Source organism: Catharus ustulatus, chromosome 5, assembly GCF_009819885.2.
Source record: "Catharus ustulatus isolate bCatUst1 chromosome 5, bCatUst1.pri.v2, whole genome shotgun sequence".
Lineage (NCBI taxonomy): Eukaryota > Metazoa > Chordata > Aves > Passeriformes > Turdidae > Catharus > Catharus ustulatus.
Window position 1 is genome coordinate 1,459,867 of NC_046225.1, and position 18,386 is coordinate 1,478,252.

At 47.6% G+C, this 18,386-nt stretch overlaps 1 protein-coding gene across 1 annotated transcript; it reads left to right on the forward strand.

Annotated features, from left to right (window-relative positions):
• Positions 1–6,729: 6,729 nt before the first annotated feature.
• CCNG2 (cyclin G2) lies at positions 6,730–12,946 on the forward strand. The gene is given in 8 exon segments (XM_033061170.1): positions 6,730–7,112; positions 7,984–8,121; positions 8,813–9,063; positions 9,162–9,240; positions 9,322–9,420; positions 10,468–10,673; positions 11,121–11,149; positions 11,152–12,946. Coding segments are annotated over 8 exon segments (1,014 nt in total). The 5' UTR covers positions 6,730–7,001; the 3' UTR covers positions 11,253–12,946.
• Positions 12,947–18,386: the final 5,440 nt, after the last annotated feature.

Here is an 18,386-nt window from a genome sequence, read left to right on the forward strand (position 1 = left end):
TATCTGTGCTGTTTAAAATCCCTTCAGAGGAGCAGCCAGATGCTGTGGTGGTTTTTGGCTCTGTGGTGCTTTGGAGACACGGGTGCTGCTCCCTGCCTGTCTCTGACCAGTGAGTCCAGCCCACGGATGCAAAAGTTAGTGGTGATTTTCATACCCACCCAACCTAGGTGCACTCAAAGTTCAGCAGGGGCATGCAAAGCTCAGCAGCCTCAGAGCAAGGGAAAATCCACCTTGGTGCCAGGCAGGTTGTGGGGCTACATTAAAATAGTTTGTGAAGCATTCGAATGTCCCAAGGGGCAGGAAACATGCAAGGTTATAAAAATAACTGCTGTTTGGGTTTGGCTGTGACAGAGCAAGCCCAGCTATCCCTCCTGTTATCACTCTATTTGTGCTTTGACTCCAGGTATTACATAACTTATCTATATTTATTGCCAACCTGTGATCCTTCAACTACCAAGCAGGCTTTGATCAGCCCAGAGGAGACAAATTGATGTTGGTTTAAATAAAAAACCCTAACGAAAAATTAAGGGAAACAGCTCTGAGGATTTCCTCGATTTTCCAGAACTGAAAAAAAAAATTTAAACTCTCCTTTCTGCAAATGTGAAATGTTGGGGAAAAAGCAGCAGGAGGAAACAAGGAGAGCCCTAAAAACTTGGTTTGTGGTGAAATTACCTGACAAGGCTTTGCTCAGCTTATGAGTACATCAGCTGTGCTTGTTCCTACAGGCAATAATTAGCTGCCCTTTGGAAAAAAAAAAAAAAAATAAAGTATTCCTGAAGAATGTGGCAAAGGGAAAAAGGAAACTAGATGCAGGCTCCTTCATTTCTTTGAGCTTTGCAGTGCAGCTGTTAGAGGAGTTTGTTGACCTTAGGAACCACCATCAGTGGAATGACAGCAGTGTCAGCTCGAGTGGAACAGCTCCACAGCCTCTCAGGACATTGTGGAGCTGTTCCCACCCTGCTCTTCCTGCCAGCAGGAATTTAAATTATTTACTAGGAAAACGAACCCTTCTCTTTGAGCTGCACAAGGTTCCCTTCCTATCTGTTACCAGCATGGAGCTTCTCAAAACACCAGGACACTGTTCTGCTTTCATCCAGAACAGTGGAATACGTGCTCACATTAGCAAATGAAGCACCTCTTTCACCTCACTCAGTGATTAATTCTGAGAGGGGAACTGCAGACACTGAATTAACCTTTTTGCCTGATTTAGTTTTGCTAAATAAACAGCCCCATAATGTAATTTTCTCAAGCAGAGCTGCTATTTTCTGCAGTTTGCTTTGCTGTGTGGAACGTGCTCTGTTCAGGCTCTATTTCATTTAACTTGGTGACAGTAATACCTTCAGACTGTCCCCTGCACCCTGGGGATCCCACCACTAAATCCATCATTCTTCCTAGGAAATAGATTATTAGAATGTTCCTCCTCCTTAGCAGAATTCCCACTTTTACCTTTTTAGTATGGCAGAGTGGTGTCAGTGAATACAGGTTTTCTTCCATTTTTCCCTTCCAAAACATAAACATTCCTGTATTTTCTCGTGTTTACAAGGCAGTTCATGTGAATTACCCATTTACTGTGGACATCAATATTATAATTGGCTATTTTGTGTCCTGGGGAGCTGATCCCAGCCCTGTAGGGGTTTATAACCTTGCAAAATGAATGGTGCTGCTGTGATGGTTGTAGGTGTGCCTTTTCCAATGGATAATTTTCACTTTTCTGTGTGCATCAGGATCATGTTTGCATCTGAGGAAGAGTATCTGAATTGTTTTTCTGGCAAGTACAAGAGTGTGTGAGTGAAACGTGCCTGGATGCCGTATCTGAAGACAGAGCTATGCTGGAAATGTTCCTGCAGCTGTTCCTTGGGAAACATCTGTGGTGCTGGGCGTGGAAATTCAAGCATCTCCCTTCACCCTCCACACAGCAATTCATCTCAGGAAGCAGAGGTAGGGATTGCTGGGGAGTGAGAGCAGCCCATGGGTGTGAAACAACTAAAAGCTGTCATTTGGAAAGCAAGGGGGAAATGGATATTCCTCACTGGCACAGGGATAAGGTCAGCAGAGTCTGCAAGGCTTCCAGAATTCCAGTTGCCAGTTAAGGGACTGGTCATGTTTATGGAAAATGGAATGTTAAATTGGGAAAGAAGTGTAAAATCATAAAATAAATCTACAATATCCAGTCCTTGCAGCTAAATGCTTCCTAGCAGGTAATTTTACTCAGCAGGTTCCTAGCTGTACAGGCAGGAAGGTGGCTGCATTTCTTTCTTCTTGCTTTAACTTTTAATGACTACTTTAAATTCCATTTATGCAGAATCCCTGTGATTTTGAAAACGCCTCCTGAAATTATGCACAACCACCTTTCTAAAAAAAAACAAAAAACAAAAAAAACCACCAAACTTTCTAAAGCTGCCTTAAGTACACTGCCTAGAATTATCCTGTCAATTAAATACAAGAACCCACTTAAAGTAAGTGACAAAAATACACAGTGAATTAAATGCAGCTTCCAGTAACAAATGGTTATTAAAGGAGGCCTGTGAGCAAACTGCTGGTTCTGTGGTCATGCTTGGACAAGCAGGAGGCTATTGAAACACACAGCAGCCTCTCAGACAATTCAACTTGCACTGAAGGCAAATTATTGCCATTTGATGTTGTTCTCCTGGCTCCTGGAAGGTTCCCTGTGCTGCAGGGGGAGCAGAACTGGGGCTGCACCTCCAGCTGCTGCTCAAGTGCTGCCTGCACAAAGGGGAACGTGCATCTGGAGTGAGGAGCTAAAAAAGGCAGGAAGTTGGGTTTTGTTAGACCTGAAGGTGCAGCACAGGTTTCTGAGTGGGAACCACTGAGGACTAAGGCAAAAGGTACCTGCATCCACCCCCACAGAAATCATGAATAATTGTAGTCACCTGGTAAGATCTGGAATGTGTCATAGATCTGGAGTCTTCCCTGCTTCCTTCCTTTTTCTCGGTGACCAGAGAGGGAAGTTTGAGCAAGGTGGGGCTGCTGCAACCTCAGAACTGCAGGTATTCTTGCTGTGATGGAGTCACCTTCCTTTGTGTGAGGATTTGCATTGGGGGCAAGGTTCCTCCTTCCTCTTCTCATGCCAGAGCCATTTCTAAACCCTCCAAAAAGAGAGTTGATGACTGAAAAAAAAATAGGTTGCACTGGCCTCTTGCTGTTTGCTCCTGAGCACTTTCTAGATCTTTCCAGCTCTGTGTGTGGAGAGGCCTCCATGACAACACAGGCAGAGCATTGGGTTCAGCACGGAGCCAGCTCACTCTGCAGCCTTTTCCTCCTGCTCTGTCAGTACCAGGGGTGGTGAATTCTGTGGTGTCCAACACAGTACACATGGGCATTATATTAATATTAATAAGCCAGCTTTTATTTTCAGTAAGCAAAATATGTGCTATCAGTCCAGGGCAGATTCATTTAGATGAGAACAGAGATTCTGTCCCTTACTAAGTTTCTGTTGATTTGTGTTTGGGTCTTGTCAGCCCAAAATACTTTGTGCTCTGAGTTTCCTGAGCAAACAGGCTGGGTTTCTCTTTTCTGCCCCCTCCCTTCCTGGAATTGAGGTGTGGTCTCTGGGAGATGCTCTGTCACTGCTCCTCTCTGGGTTTGTCCTGTGAACCTCTTCCCTGCACCAACCTCCAGTTAATCTCTTATCAGGTGCCTCGCTCTCCTTTGGTCTCGTAGGCAGCAAGCGTTCAATCCGAATAAATTCATTTATTTATGAGTGCTGAACTCGATTTCCAGGAGCACCAGGTGAGAGGTGTGGAATTACACTCTGGGCAGACAGGAGCTGGAGCAGTGGGAGTGTTGCTCCCGTGGCTACTGGAGGATCAAATGGCACTTTCCTTCAGGGGCTGCTGCCTGGGGAACGAGCTTTAAACTCGGACAGATTTATTGATAATTTCATCTCCCAGACTCATTCCCTCCCTGTAAATTGTGAAGAGCTCTTTGGGTAAGTGGCTGGAGGGAGCTGTTGTTCCAGTGCTGTTCCAAGTGCCCCCTGTTTTTCTTCTGTGGGTGTCCGGAGTGGGCAGACAATGCCTGTGTCTGGAGTGTTAATTACTCGTGTCCCTTAATCACCATGGTTTGTAATCCTATTGGTGTGGAAATCCACATGCCACAAGGCCCAATCAACACCTCTGCGTGCCCTGCCAGTCACTGCACAGCTCAGCCATTCCCAGGAGCTGCTCAGGGCATGCCTGGACACGTTCTGCCCGGCCGTGCTGGAAGATAGTTTGGAAAGGCTGGTTAAAATAATCCCCGTTTGATAGGATGTGCATCTTTGGGTTCCTGAAGAATGCCAGGAAGGAATTGCTGCTCTGCAAAGCACATCACAGAAGAGGTAAACTGTGTTTCCTCAGAATGCTGAGAACACTTCTCATTCTCCCCCACATTCACACTTCCCCGAATCCCAGATAAATGCCACACTGAAAGAAAATTATTCCTTGCATAAGGAAAAAAAATAGAAAGCAACAACAGATTTTGTTTGCTGACCTCACCATGGCTCCTCCTTTGCCCACAACACTCCATTGTTCTGCCAGGTCCAGGCAGCACAGGCAGCAGACTCATTTTCCCTTTTTTTAATTCCAAAGCTGCAATCCATCACTTATATTTAGGACCCTTAGGGTTTGGTGTGTTTTTTTTTTTTTTTTTACCTTGATCCTACTGAGCTGTTTCCAACAAGTGAGTTAATACTGAGGAACAAAGATGGGGCAGGGATCCCTCTCTCCTAACCTAGGAAATGAGCCATGCTCTGCTAAGGGATTTCCCACCCTCAGGCTCCATGGATATGAAGGATAATTTTTCAGAATGCTCTATTAGGTTTAAATTGGAAAAGGGAAATGCACGTGTGTGTTCAAGCAGGTATCTGAATTGATATTTTTGGAGCTGTCATGCTCTGTGATTATAAAATGAACTTTTTTTTACCCTTTTAGGTAAACTGGAACATGTGTTCCACTGCATGGTTTCCTACAGCAGCTGGAGGAGGAAGAACATCCCCATTCCATCTCTGTGATGGTAAGATACATTTGGGAATGTGGGGAAGCAAAGAAGGGAGCAACCACTGAGGGGATTTGAATACCAGGGACTGGAGCTGAGAGACTCATCCCATAAACATTTACCTGAATGATGTCACTGCATGGAGCTGGTTGGAAGTTGGTTCCAATTAACAGCAATTGTTCATACTGGAGCAGATCCCTGTCTAAAACAGCTTTTATCCTCCCCAAAAATCAGTCAGCGTGCCAGTTCATGCACCATGGGACCTCAGGTATATCTGCTGGTACCTACAGGAACTCCAGCCCTTGTCAGGAATGCCCTGGGGAAAAGTCAGCCGTGTTTATGGGAATCTCAGAGTCCTTGGCATCAAAAGAGGCTTGAGGAAAGTGTTGGCCGTCATCACTGGCATTGCAGACGGGGACTGTGCCTCGAAATAGAGCTTGGCAGAGCTCAGCACTGACGATGGCTCGGTGGAGAAGGCGGATTTGCTTTTCCAGCCTGTGACATTTCATAAACACGTTCTGTTTGTTGGAGCTGTGGAACCTCACCAGATCAAACCCAGCACTAATCTGCCGGAGTCACCTCCCCAGACTTTTGTCTCCAGTGTGTACACATCCAGTCGCTGCAGTTTGGGTTTGTCCTGGGACACACATCCCTTTGTGTTTGTCCATGAGCATTGGAACAGCCCCACACATTCTCCAGACCATGATTTATTTTGTTTTATCTGCTCATGAGGACTCCATTAAGCTGAGATGACTTTTGATGCAGCCTTTGACTTAAGGGGTTGATCCACCATCTCCTTCCTGACCTTTTGGGCCTTGGATTCATTCCACAAGAAGTGAAGCTTGCAAGTGCCCATTCCAAAATCACTGCAACAGCAGGCTGCACAGAAATCTCTCAGCCTGAAGTAGGACACGGAGGGGTTTTAAACCCAGATGGGTGTTTGGAACCCTCAAGGAATAACATGAGGAGAGTCCCACAGAGATACCACAGTTTGACCCGCGGGGGCTGAGCATCCTCAGGCAGCTCTAGTCAGGTCAGTGTTCATCTTTATTCTGTATGGGGACACGGGAGCGCTGGGACGGGGTGTGGGGACACGGGAGCGCTGTGGCACTGAGGGTGTGGGGACACGGGAGCGCTGTGGCACTGAGGGTGTGGGGACTCGGGAGCGCTGTGGCACTGAGGGTCTCTGCCACCCCCCGCCATCGCCTCAGGACGCGCGCGCGCGGGCCCGTCACGGTTGCCAGGGCCCGGAGCAGGGGGCGGGGCGGAGGCAGAACTCGCCTGGCCAATCAGAACAGGCCTGACCTCGGTCGGCAGCCAATCGCCGCAGGTAAACAACACGCCCCTCCGCGAGGTGGGGGGGCGGGGCGAGAGGCGTCGCCAGCCAATCAGCGGCTGGGAATTGCGGGCCAATCCGAGCGCGGGAGGGTTTGGGCGGTCTTTTCAAAACGGATGAGGCGCCGCTGGCGTCCCTTTAAAGGTGTGATGCGTCTCTCGCTGTGTCCTTCCGCGCGGCCTCGCCGCCCCGCCGCGACAGCGCGGTGCCGCCCCGCTCCCCGCTGAGTTGGAGCTCCGCTGTCCGGCCGGACCCTGCCCGGATCGCGGGGACCAGTCTGGGCGCCGTCGGGTGGCGCGGGTCGGGGTGGACTTTGACTTACGTGCGCCGCCTCACCGGCGGGGATCGCTCCGCGCGGGACAACAGAAGCCGTGGGCGGGGACGCGGCGCCGCCATCTTGGAGCGGGGCCGGGGCCGGGGCGGACGGGCAGCGGCTGGGGATGGTGCCGTGACGGTGCCGTGACTCCCCGCGGGGGTCCAGGCCGCCCTGCCTGGATGCGGGGTCAGCGGCCGAGCCCTCCCCCGTCCGCGCGGTGACGGGAGCCGGGCTCGCCTCCCCCTCCCCGAGCGGTGAGGGCCGCCGGGGGGGGCCCGGTGTCCCCTGGCCCCCGGCCTGCGGGGCGCCTTTGTTTCCCTGCTGCGGAGGGGAAGGAGGCGAAGGAAAGGGAAGATGAGCAGCGAGGCGCTGTGGCTTTTCAAGCAGCTGAACCTCCATCTGGAGCTGGAGGGGCGGTTCCAGCCCCGCGAGAAGGGGCTCAGCCTCATCGAGGGCACCGCCGAGGTGGGTGAGGGCGTCGGGGGGCTCCTCAGGGCAGGGAGACAATTTCAGAGAAAACTCCGGGTAGTGTAATTTAAAGCGCGTTAACTGTGAAAAGTTAATTCTTTTCTCTGTATGCACCGTTTGCCTTTTGTTTTAATTCCGTCTCCGTCTGTATTAACGGTACCAAGCGCTGCGAGCTGCAGGGCAAGCAAAATCTTCAGGGGTTTAGTGTTTACTGTTGAAACTTAGAGGGAGCACAGCAGCGAGAGGTTCTGTATTGTTTCCGTCGGGGGAGGTGGGATGTCAGGCAGGCATTGGCGAGATCTGGGGAAATAAACTCAGAACCGCTCAGTGCTGAACTGCCCAATGTAAATAGACCATAAACATCTCTGCGTTAACGACCAAAGTTCCTCACTGTGAGTTCATTGTGAGTTTATTATTGCCTTCGGGTGCTTGTGAGCTCTCTGGGAAGAGCTTTAATATTTAACAAAAAAAAAAATCCCTGCGATAAGTCTGCTTGTTTGTTGTGAAAGCAGAGCTGTTGCTTAAATATTGACATGCAAGGCAGAGAGCTGTGTGGTCATTTCGAAGGTCGGGAGTCACTGTTTGGTAACTTAAGTCTTAAATGTGTCTTAAAATAAGCGAGTGGAGAAGGAAGTGTGGTTGTGCTGGCTGTTGCACCAGTGGGACTCGGGACCTGGCTGTAATCTCTGAACCGTGGTGTGATTGGAGTCCCGAGTGCCTAAATTTATTTTCTTTTCGAGTTAAATGAAATAAAGCATTTAAGGAAAAAATTGCTTCTGTTTGATCTAGATAAAAGAGGATTTAGGGAGTGAGGCACGGTGGTTGCTGGTGCCAGAGAATAATTCTGACTTTGCCTCTCTTTCCATAGAATGAAAACACTCTGTGTCCAAGACAAAGGAATGCCAAGGTGGAAGATCTTTGGAGTCTGACCAACTTCTTTGGATTTGCAACCGAAACGTTTGTTTTGGCTGTCAACATTCTGGACAGATTCTTGGCTCTTATGAAGGTATGAGCGTGGCTGTTGATTCAGTCTGTGCGTTCAGCAGCTGCTCCGAGGTCTCCTTTGTGAACCTGGAGCTGAGTGCAGTTCCTTTTACCCCTGAAGACAAGTAGCAGCTTGATTTACTTCCTCTAATAATTTAATCTGTAACCATCACCATGTAGATGTCTGAGAGGGGAGGAATTAAGGGAAACAAGCCAATCAGTATTAAAAGCTGTCCCTGGGTGCTCTGTTAAAGCTTAGCTTAGCCTTGGGACCGACACCAAGTGATCATTTCCTGCTTGTTTTTATCGTGGTTGTGCTGCTTTAAGGCAGGAAGCTTGGAGCTAGACCAGTTCCTCTTTATTACATCAGCAGAAAAGACGAAGTTCCTTCAGTTCTGGTCTGGCTGTCCTTGAAGTGGCTACAGTGGTAGAGGGAGAGAAGAGCAGGAATGAGCTGTGGAGGGATGGGGCTGCCCAGAACAGGCTCAGACTGGATTTGTACGGGCTGTAAGCGAGGGTGGGCGAGCACTGCCGCTTGGAGGAGCAGGGAATTGCAGTTCCCACCTCCATTTGTTCGAACAACCCGAGGCACTGTGGAGTTCACCTCCTCAACCCCAGAGGGTCGGTGCTGCCTTGTGGGCTTTGCTGCAGCTGAAGTGAGGTGTAGGAACACGGAGGGATGCTGTACTCATGGCTCTTGCTCCGGTTTTTAGGTGAAACCCAAGCATTTGTCTTGCATTGGAGTTTGCTGCATGCAGCTGGCCGCCCGTGTGGTGGAGGAGGAATGCAATATCCCGTCTGCTCACGAGATCATCCGGATCAGCCAATGTAAATGCACTGTGTCCGACCTGAAACGGATGGAAAAGATAATTTCAGAAAAGTTGCACTTTGAATTTAAAGCTACTACTGCCTTAACCTTCTTGCACTTGTACCATGCTATTGTACTCTGTCATACCTCAGAAAGGTGAGTTGGTGTTGGCTGAGTTTCTCTCTGAAATGATCTCAGCCTCAGGTGAAGGAGTCCTTGTTGATCCTGACCCTTCTTCTCTTGGTGTCCCACAGGAAAGAAGTATTGAATCTGGACAGGTTGGAAGCACAGCTAAAAGCTTGCATCTGCCGTCTGGTCTTCTCTAAAGCAAAAGTGAGTAGAGGCAGTTGTTTGTATCTTCTGAGTAAGTTTGTCATGGCTGGGGTGCTGAGTGGTGTTTTCTGCTCCTTTTAGCCGTCTGTCCTGGCCTTGTGCCTTCTCACTCTGGAAGTTCAGGCGCTGAAATCTGTTGAGCTATTGGAGATCCTTCTGCGTGTTCAAAAGCATTCAAAGGTGAGTATTCCCAGTGGATTGCTTTGCCAATTGTTTGGGCTGACACTGCTCATGATGGTGATGTTACATTTAGGGGTCCCTAAATGTGTCCTTACAGGTTCTGTTTGGCTGAAAGCAGCAGTTAAAAAACAAGCTTAAATGTGTAAAATCAGAGGAACTGCTGACCCAGTGTGTGTGCAGTGCTTTAACAGGCAGCTGACTGAACTTGTACAGCTCTGGCTGTGTGTTCTGGAGAAACATCCAGTCTGTTCTGTGGCTGCTGGGCTGGTTATTCCTTTTGCCTGACTGATTGGACCTGAGGGAATGGCTGAAGCTGTGTCAGGAGAGGGTTGGGCTGCATATCAGGAAAAGGTTGTTCCCCACATGGAGGTCAGGCACTGAACAGTCTCCCCAGGGAATGGGCACAGGGTGGAATTGGTGGAACTGTCCTGTGCACAGCCAGGAGCTGAACTACACAATGCTTGGATGCCTGTGGGTCCCTTGCAGCTCAGGATATCCCATGGACTAAAATAGGAGCTGCATGCTGCCTCTGTTGATGGCCTAGAAGCAGCTTTTCACTCTTCAGACACTTTGAACAACCCCAGTTTCTTAAGGGATGGAAGAAGTTCCTTAAAGTACAATATTATTATCTTTTAAAATGGTGGCTTAAATTTTTTTTTCCATTTTAAAGTAGTTTAAAAATTTGCTTCCATTTGAAAATGGGATTTTAAGAAAATTTAATTCAGTTTTAAAATAGAATAGCCTTTTGTTTCATTTCTCCTTTGGAAGTGATAATGGAAATGGTAACAAGGACTGACAGGCAAACTGTCAGTGTAACTCCACCTTGAACAGGGACTTGTCTGGAAGGTGTGTAGGAGTTGGTAGTTCACCTTCAAAAGCAACTTTGACAAAGGTATCACAGTTATGACTCACTTTTGGCTTGACTGATGTTTTTTCCAGGTCTTTTCCAAGAAGGTGAAATGGAGGGAGGGGTTATCTTTAGAGCCTGTGTGTTACAGACTAATTTATTTCTGAGGGATTTTTGTGTTTTTTGTTTTCTTTTTCCAGATCAGTGATAGTGACCTACTTTACTGGAGGGAACTGGTCTCTAAATGCCTGGCAGATTATTCTTCTCCTGAATGCTGCAAGCCTGATCACAAAAAACTGGTTTGGATTGTGTCGAGGCGGACGGCCCAAAACCTGCAGAACAGTTACTACAGTGTTCCCGAGCTGCCAACCATCCCTGAGGGGGGATGTTTCAATGGAAGTGAGAGGTTGGTAACCTTGGCTGCTGCATTTGTTGGGAGTTCTCCTCTTCCTGTAGTGGTCATGGCAGCTCTGTAGAACTATGGCTGCTACTTGGGGGAGAAAAAAGTGTTAGCTCTGAGAATATCCATGGGCACGTGGAAAGAAGGGGGAGCTGTTATTGTGGTGTTCAGAGGTACTCAGAAGGGTGTGGGGAGGCACTGTTGGTTTTAAGGCAGGAAGGCTTGCAAAGGTTTCCAGTCTCCTGGAGAATTCATGTTTGGTGTCTGGAGCACTGGCTTCTTGATCAGTAGGATGTTGTTGGCATCAGGAAATTTGCCTTGAGGAGCATTTAGATGTGGGATGTTGCTACTAGGAGCAGAAAAGCGTGCAAGAAACCCCAGGATTGAGGAGTACTTTGCCACTTTGAAGGGGTTGTGCTTTGTTAAAATTACCTTTCCCACTGTTCCTTCTAGTGAAGACTCCTGTGAAGACATGAGCAGCGGGAAGAAAGCCTTAGCAGTTCTCCTCCGAGTGATCTGGAAGGCACCTTCTTCTTTGAACTCAAACCCAAACCCAAGTGGCAAACCCTCAGCTGTCGGTCTTAGCACTGAGTCTGGATTGTATTAGGTTGAAATTTTGAATGCACCATAGAGTCTTTTGGCAATAATAAATGAGGTGGTAATCTGTAAACTGTATTAAGGCAAAACTTGCTGTGGTATATCAATGCTTTGAATGCCTGCCTTGGTTTTCTTTTGTTGTTGTAATTTTAAGGAATTAAAAAAAAAATTCTTTCAGGTCCCCAGATCAGCAAAAAAAAAAAAGTTGTTGTACAGTTCTGTTGTCAACAGCCATGAATGTAGTTCTGTACCTGGTGATCCAAAACCCTCAGCAGTTCAACACCTGAGTTGATTTCAGGGTCTTGCCTGAGAAGCACGGAGCAAGAGTGAGCAGCTTTCCTGAGATTTAAATGGGAGGCTCTTGGTTAAAGGAATAAATTGGCTCTGTGGGGTCAGTGAAGCAAGGGAGAGGCCCAAGAGGAGCTGTGTACTTGTCCTGGGATGTTCCCAGGATTCAGTGTGACAGAATCCCGAGCTTGGCTTGATTTCAGGGTTGGCCCTGCCTGGAGCAGGAGATTGGGCTGCAGTCCCTCCCGAGGGCACCTCCCCTCCTCAGTGCTCTGGGATTAGATCCAAGTGGCTGAGTGGGTTCCATGGAACAGTGTGTGTACAAAGTGCCAGCCTGGGGCGATTCACTCTCCAATGGGCCGGACACTGAAACTGCTTTTCCTTTTCAGCAGGGTCTTGAGTTGTGTACTCCAAGTAGCAATTTTTGAAGCTTGGCTTTTATAAACTTCAGGGATCCCTATTTCACACCAGGAGTATGTGTGGTAAGCAGGAGGTTTCTAGTCAATGTAGTTTTCACTTTGAGTAGTATAAATTGTGTGGCCAGGAGTAATTCCATGTTTTCTTTAGTACAGATGTTTTTACACTGAAAATCAAATTGTATACTTCAGTGTGTTTCAAATCTTAACATGTCAATCCATGCTATTAGCTTAGACTTCTTAACTTGGTAAACCTTGCTAAGTCTACATTCCTTTGGATATTTAACCCTTGTAGTTGTTTTTCAGTATATTCATGTTATTGATTGAGTCATAATCAGACTTGTTTGCATGCTGATGATGTAAAACAGTTAGTGCAGGAGAAGTTGGAACGGCGCAGTAAAATATCAGGTAAATGTGATGGTGAAGTAGTTAACGTGATGGTTTTCCTTCTGAACTTTGTTATCAAAGCACAAATTCCAGTCTAATTGTGTTCCTCCCTGGGGAGGACACGGCTAAAGCAGACTAAGTAGCTGGGAGTACGGTGTGAGGTGTGGTGGTGCCAAAGTAGAAATGAAGGAGCAAACAAGCTAAAAGCTGTTTCGTGGGTGCAAGTGTTGCTTTAGAAAGGTAAGAGTGATGCTGTAAGTCCATAACTGTTATGTGGTTTCAGTTGCTAAAAACACACAAACGTTTACAAAAAGTGTATATGAAAATGTAAATTAAAAAAAAATGTACAGAAAAAAAATTTAAAACAAAAAAACGAGCAGAAAATACTGTATTTTTTACATTGTATGTAACTTTTTGTAGGTCTGTGGCATGTAGATAGTAATTTATTGTGTACTCTGTATGATACAAATACTGTACCTCTGAAGACTTCTTGCTGCAAGTCTCTGCTCACTTCAGGAGTGGCTTGGGTAAGGAACCTACTGAGTCTTGTTTCAGTCGAGAACAAAAATAAACCAAGTGCTGTATTTGTTACCTGCTGTGAGTGGCGGTCGGTTCCTTGAAGCTTTTGGCTTCCTTTTTTAATTGTGCTATGCAGGGTGTGTGATCCCAAAGCTGGGTTCCAGCTTTCCCAGGAATTGTGGCAAGGAAAGGGGAGACTTCACAGTACAGGATGTGGGAACTCACCTCAGCTTTGCTGGGGTGAGCTATCCTGTGCTTATCATGAGTGTTGAACTTCCTTAAGGGTCATTCGAGCTGGACTCCTCTGGGTTCTGCAGGGATTGTCCTTTGTGGTGAAACCTTGGTCTTGGGAAGTGTCTGCATCTTGTCAGTCCAGGAACTCCTGGAAGGCACACCTGAGCTCGTGTCCTGCCTGCAGCTCCCTTCTGGCTGCTAACTCACACGTACCTCTGAGAAACAAATCTGTTTGTAGGCTTCACTTCTGTGGCTGGAATGGCGTGAGCTCAGCTTTGTTTTACCAGGTCAGGCAGCTGCAGATCCCCCTGAGGAGGTTTGCCTGGCTTCCCCCACAGAAAGGGGATTTTGGTGGTTGGCCTGTTTGCAATAGCAGAGGTGTGCATGGCTTTTAAAGCTGTTTGGGGCTTGCCTGCACCACGTGGTGCAGCTCACCAGGCCTGTGGTCGCAGGAGTTGAAATGCGTGCTCGTTTTCATAACTGCTCTGTCAGAAAGACTGGTTTGGGTGGGGGCTGAGGGGGCTGAAGGCAGTGCTGCTGTGGGGAGGCCATGCCCTGAAACAGCTCCCAGCCATGTCCAGTTTCTGGGATGTTCCTTCCTGTTGGAAGCATAGTGCTCCAAGTTCACACTAGGTTTCTGAGAGCACCTTGATGTGTCATCCTGCTGCTCTCCTCTGGCTGGACTGGGCCACAAGGGATCTGTAGTGGAAGCACTTCTGTTCCTGGTGAGTTGTCATTCTGTAATTAATTATTATAATGGCCTTTTCAAACAGGAAACTTGACTTCCCCACCACTTGATGACTTAGGACAAGGGACATGCAGCAATAAAGTGTACAGAATAAATCAGTGTTTGGAACCTGGTCTTTAAGAGCTCCTTTTTTTTCCTGTCAGTCAGAGCTTGGAGCACTCTGTACACTTAGAGCAGTGAGAGTAGAACTGAATGGTCTCAGGCCATGTCTTTGCCTGGACTAACAGGTGAATGAGTTATTCTCGTGATCCCACTTGGCTGTCAGGGCTTTGAAGCTCAGCAAAACGGGAATCAGTAAATACTTGGCACATCTATAGTACTATTTATCTTAAAATACATGTTGCAGCTGTGGGGTGTCACATGGCTGTGCTTTGTGGTGTAAGCCTGTGGCTGCTGTAGTACATCTCCAGAAAGCAGAAAGTTGCCATAACACTGAATGAAATCAATTAGAGTAATAAGCAATTAAAATCTCATCCTTAGTGTTGCATAAACATAGCATTTCTCTCATGAATTATTAGTGATCTTGCCTCTAGACCTGTACGTTCTGGTTCTGATTTGCAATCTCAACCATTTTTGAATTAATGAAGCGTTTAATTTCTCCTTCAAAGGGTGCTGGTGGGGTTTTTTGGCCATGGCAAGTAGGTTCTTCATCAGAGATGTGAACACTGTTAAACATCTATATGGAAGAAATGTTATTGATGGGATTTCCAGAATGCTGGGGCTTTGTTTCCACCTGGTGAAGTCAAGAAGAAGAGTAGCTTGTGGTCTAGGGAAATTTTGTCCTGGGCCTAGGAAGGCAAAGGCAGCTCCTTCCTGTGTTACACACTTCCTCCTAGACCTTCTGTGTATTCCTGCTTCCTTTGTTCCCCTGGCAGAACAAAGCCAGGAACAGCTCCTTGCTGTAGTGCTCCGTTGTCAGGGATAAGGCAGCTCAAAACCAGGGAATGGCAGAGCTGCTGTGGAAAGGTGGGATGCATGAGGGGGAAGCAGGGCTTGCACACTGTTGGCTTTGCAAGGCCTGTGGGGCGAGTACTGCATAGGATTTGTGTGGCTGGGGGTCAAAGTGTTTCAAAGGTTAGAGTGTAGTTTATCATCCAGAGTCTCCAAGGAACTGCGGTTGAAATAGCGGTCTTGTCATGTACAGTGGCTGAGTCGGGGATTTAGGAAGCCTTTGGCATCCAGAGCTCAATCATTAACTCTGGTAGGGAGCAAAAGCACTGGAGGTGATCCCTGGCTTGCTCCTGGCAGGATGACAGAAGCCAAGGCCAGTGGCTGGAGGGCTGGGTGTGGTGTCTGTGCCAGCTCTTTGCCCAATGATATGGGCACAGTGCATCCCCAGGTTATCTGTGCGGTGCCTTGTGCTTTCCTCAGCTTTTATTGCTCCATTCAGGGTAATCCTGCCACCTTTATCCTGGCTGGGAAATGGGGAAAAGGCCACACTCAGTGCTGTAAGTGCAGGTGAGCTGTGTGTATCAGCTGAGAAACACAACAGGGCTCCCTTGAAGGAATTGGGGTTTGTTCTGGTCTCAGGATGTGCACTTGGGCTGGTTATCTCCACAGCCTCCAGCTGCCACTGGAATAGCTGTTAGAGCATTCTTACAGGCTGATGCTTGGGGATTCACCCTTGGCCTGTGTGATTCCCTGTTACTTTTCAGGCTGTTTTCTTTAACACCAAGCAGGTGATGATGTGTTCTCCTCTGATCCATGGGCAGGGACACTGTGTGGCTCCTAGGGCCTGTGAAACACAGATTTCTGCTCCAGTGGGAAAAAATCTGTGAGGAATGCACAGTCATGCAATGTTTTGAGTGCTTTTCCATAGTTAGCTCAGTGCTGGACAGCTGTTGCAGCTGTAACTAGTGTGTAATTCTCAATATAAAAGATTGGGATGCTTTGGATTTCTGTGGGAAGCAGCTGAAGGCTTGCTTGACTGCCAAATAAAGTCCTGCTTACGCTGTATTGTACATTTTAATGGTGTTTTGATGGAAATTTGCAGTACTGCCACACTTGTTGAGAGATTTTGTGCAGTGGAGAATTCACTGGCTGTCCTGCTCTCTTTAATGGGCTTTGCCTGCAGTTGCCATGGAAGCCTTGGCATGGCCTTGGCATTCATCCCTGAACAAAAGGCCCACCTGGAGTCACAGGGCTGCGCTCCTCCTGTATAGCTTTGCATCCTCAGAGGGTGAAAGCCCTGCTGGCTCTGGTCATAAATCATTTTCTGCTTCACCAGGGTCAAAGCTTTCATGTTACTCTTCTTGCAGATCCTTCCAGGTTCATCTTTCAGATGCTGCAGTGTATTGCTGCTCTGGGATCAGTTTTTATCTTTTGGCATCATTTCTCGAGCTGGCAGCAGGGAATAATTTATTTTAATAAGCAGTAGTAGGGGACTCTGCTCTGTCATCCCTCAACTGATGCCCTGTGTGCCTTGTTACATAAAATGCTTTGTGAAATGTCTTGTTCCTCCCCAGAGGTGTTGGGTCCTCAGCCCTGGAGATCAAAGTCCTTTTTCAAGTGCCTGACATCAGAACACACTTGTCCTGCTCAAGTAGGACTGATCAAGTTCCCAGCAGAGGGGATTTAGGGAGGCTGTTTGGATTGCCAGACAGGAGCAGCATTTTTTCCTTCTATGTGCAGAGAGGGTGATTTTTTCCAGTTGCTGCTCACTCCATCTAGCTCTACTTTATGAAGAGATTTATGAGCTCCAAAATTGATGTCTTGTACATCTTAGGGTTATCTCAGGATATAAAATACCTAATCAATACCTGGGTTTTTTGCAAATGTTAGTTTGAGCAGGTTTTTCTCTTTAGTAACAGAAACAGGTGAGCAAAGTTGTCCTGACTTCCTGTGGGCTAAATGAAAACCAAGTCAGAATGCTCCTGAACTTCAGCAAGTCTGAAATTCAAAATCTGCACTTGGAGCCTGGGCCAGTGTCTGGATTTCCATTTCAGAAGTGGAAATACCCTGCTGTAGATTGAGGCAGCAGTAATTGGCCAGACCTTGTGTCTTAACAGAAAGTTTTGAGCAGGACAGATAGAAGGAAAGATCACAAAGAGTGAGATGGAGAATCTGTTGACCATTTTATCTCTAGTCACAAGGCATGACTGGCAGTGCTGGTTGTACGTGCAGGGAGGAGGATCTAGGGCTGGAGCATGATTTCCAGGGAGTGGGGATTTAGGAGAAACCATTCCTAAGCCTTACCAAAGCCAGAGAGAGATTCTCTGGGTATAAGATTTTATTGTTAAAGGCCTGAAAATGAACTATTCCAAACACATTTGGAAGGGTTACCTGAGTGTGACTCATCTGAAGCCTTGTGATAGCATTTCCATGCCCTCCTGGGGAAAAGCACCTCCCTGGCAGATAAATCATCCAGGACAGAGGTTTGCAAGTGCAGCCTGCAGGGCTGGAGGTTCAACAAGCCTCTACGTGCAGCCTGTCAGGGCATTTCTTTTAACCCAAGGCATTGTGTTTATCTGGGATATTTATTGAAGGAGGCATCACCCAGCCTGGCACCTCCTGATGGAGAGGGGGGACTGTGAGTGGGACCAATCCTGTGGGAGGGCTTTTCCTAGCAAGAACCTGCTACAGCTTTCTGTAGCTGTAAGGGTTGCAGTGGCTTCTCTGAACTCTCTTTCTGGCTGCATCTGTCCCTGGTAACCTGCCCCAAAGTGGCTGGAATAGTGGCAAACACTTCTTTTGCAGTGTGCATCCTCTTTATCATGGTTAGAGAAAGACAAACTCAGAGCTGGATCTGTGTGGAAATATGAACAACTCAGAAAGTCTGGCTGCAGAGCCCCTTCAGCCCTCAGGGCTGTGTAAAATGGGTCACTGGAAGTGTGTAAGCAGAATGAAAGGAAAAGAAAGCCTGTTAATCCTGGGGTTTTTGGCTCCTTGGGCACAAATTTCATGTTAAACTGCTTTCTGACTTGAGGGATTGGCATGTGCTGAAAAGCTTTGCTACAAAGAGGGGAGAGAGCAGCAGGACATAAATGAAAGTGTACTCCTGTGCCTCTGAAAGCAGCAGTGGTTTAGTGGTTTTACTAAAACATTGGAGAAGGCATAGCAGAGGCCTCTAAGAAAGGACTCTGAGGGTAAAATGTCTGTAACTTGTCTTCTCATTATCTCAACTCATTTCCAGCTGCCTCCCATCACCAGGCAGCTGAGGAAGGCAGGGAAAGGAGCTCCCCCTCTCATCTGCTCAGGTGGGAATGCTTTGCAAGGAGTTGTGCAGCCCAGGTGCAGAGGCTGCCCTTGCAGTGAGCTTCCTGCTGCTTGTGGGACACCCAGGAGCACCAGCAGCAGCACCTTGCTCAGCAGAGAGGCCTGGGAAGCACAGTCTGGCTCCAGAGGTGACACTGCTCCTCTCACAGCTGCTGACAGAGTCACACTTCCCCATGTAAGTACACACAGTTTTCCTCATTGATTTGCTGTGGTTATCTGGTGGCTCCTATTGAATTGCAGCAGGAACTTGTTTATTCACAGGCCTCACCTTGTTTCAGGGGCAGGAGAAGTCTCTGTTTGCACAGTGTTGTCTTT